General features: G+C 66.1%; 1 protein-coding gene across 1 annotated transcript in view; it reads right to left on the reverse strand.

Annotated features, from left to right (window-relative positions):
- Window positions 1-765, reverse strand: part of Lhcf38 (light harvesting protein) — a 1,375-nt gene extending 610 nt beyond the window's left edge. Inside the window, exons 1-2 of the mRNA XM_005777932.1 lie at window positions 642-765; window positions 71-467 (exon numbers count right to left, since the gene is read on the reverse strand). Coding sequence (XP_005777989.1) covers window positions 71-467; window positions 642-737 — 493 coding nt within the window. The 5' untranslated portion in view covers window positions 738-765. The remainder of the gene's footprint in view (window positions 1-70; window positions 468-641) is intronic.
- Between the last annotated feature and the right edge of the window lie 495 nt (window positions 766-1,260).

Below are 1,260 nucleotides of genomic sequence, written 5' to 3' on the forward strand. Positions count from 1 at the left end.
GGGGGGGGGGGGGGGGTGAGATGCAGGGCTCGCGTGAGACGTCGGCTTGCGGAGCGGCGCGCGCACGCACCGTTGTTGAGCTCCTTGTTCTTCATGGCGAGCAGGTCCGCGTCCGAGCTCGGCCGCATGCCCAGCGGGTCGAAGCCGAGGTCGCCCGGGACGTACTCGGGGCGGAGCTGCTGCATACCCTCGCTCGGGGGCATCCAGCCGACGCGGGCGCGCTGGATCTCGGTGAGCATCACGGTGAAGAGCAGGGACGCCATGATGCCCTGCCCGGTCTCAGTCTGCAGCACGGTGTCCAGCTGCCGGGCGGCGGAGCCGCCAATGTCGGGAAAGAGTGGGTGGAAGTTCTCCTGAACGAGGAAACCGAGCGCGGCGACCATCGAGACGCGGCCGTGCGCGAGCTCCGCCTCGCGAAAGCGGAGCACCTCCTCCTTGGTGAGCTCCTCGGTGAGGCCGAGCGGGTCCTGCCGAGAGGAAGTGGGGCTCCGTTTGGCTGGTGAGTTGTGAGGCGGGTCGGAGAGGACGGGAGGAGGGTGTGAGACGGCGAGGGCTGGGCCGCGCGGGTGGATGTTGGAGAGGACGGGCGGGAGGTGTCTTACAGTGAGAGCGTGCGCGAGGGCTGGGGCGGCGAGGCGCACAAAGAAGTCGAGCGGGCCGGTCACGCCGGGCAGTGTCTTGGCGAAGTCGGAGCCGCTCTGCGCGCTCAGGCCCATACTGACGGACGAACGCGTCATGGCCGTCGCGGTGGAGAACGAGAGCGGGAAGGAGGAGAAGGCGAGCGACATGGCGAAGAGGATTGTTCTCGGAGACTACAGGACGGATCGATGAAAGTCCCGGTTCCAAGGGGGTGCCAGCCCAAAAAAGTAAAAACTTCTGGCCGAAGTGTTGCGTCGTGGAGGTTGACGATGCGGCGAGGCTCATGACGTGGTTGAGCGCCTGGTTCACGCCGTGCAGGGCGCCCGCTGTGAGCATCGAGACTTCGTCCACCACGATGATGTCGCGTGTATAGAGCCAGGCCCAGTGAGGCGAGTGCTTCTCGGCATCGATCCTCGAGGTTGTGAAGGAGCCCGTCCGCGTCAGCTTGAAAGCGCTGTGGACCGTGTGGCCGCCGATTAGACGTGCCGCCTTGGCAGTGGAGGCGCACACGAGAACGCGCTTTCCTTGAGAGCGCCACCATTGCACTAGCAGGCGGATGAGCAGGGACTTACCCAGACCGCCTTCGCCGCTGAGAAAGGAGAGCAGCTGCTTGTCTCCCGC

The sequence above is a fragment of the Emiliania huxleyi genome (assembly GCF_000372725.1).
Source record: "Emiliania huxleyi CCMP1516 unplaced genomic scaffold EMIHUscaffold_252, whole genome shotgun sequence".
Lineage (NCBI taxonomy): Eukaryota > Haptophyta > Isochrysidales > Noelaerhabdaceae > Emiliania > Emiliania huxleyi.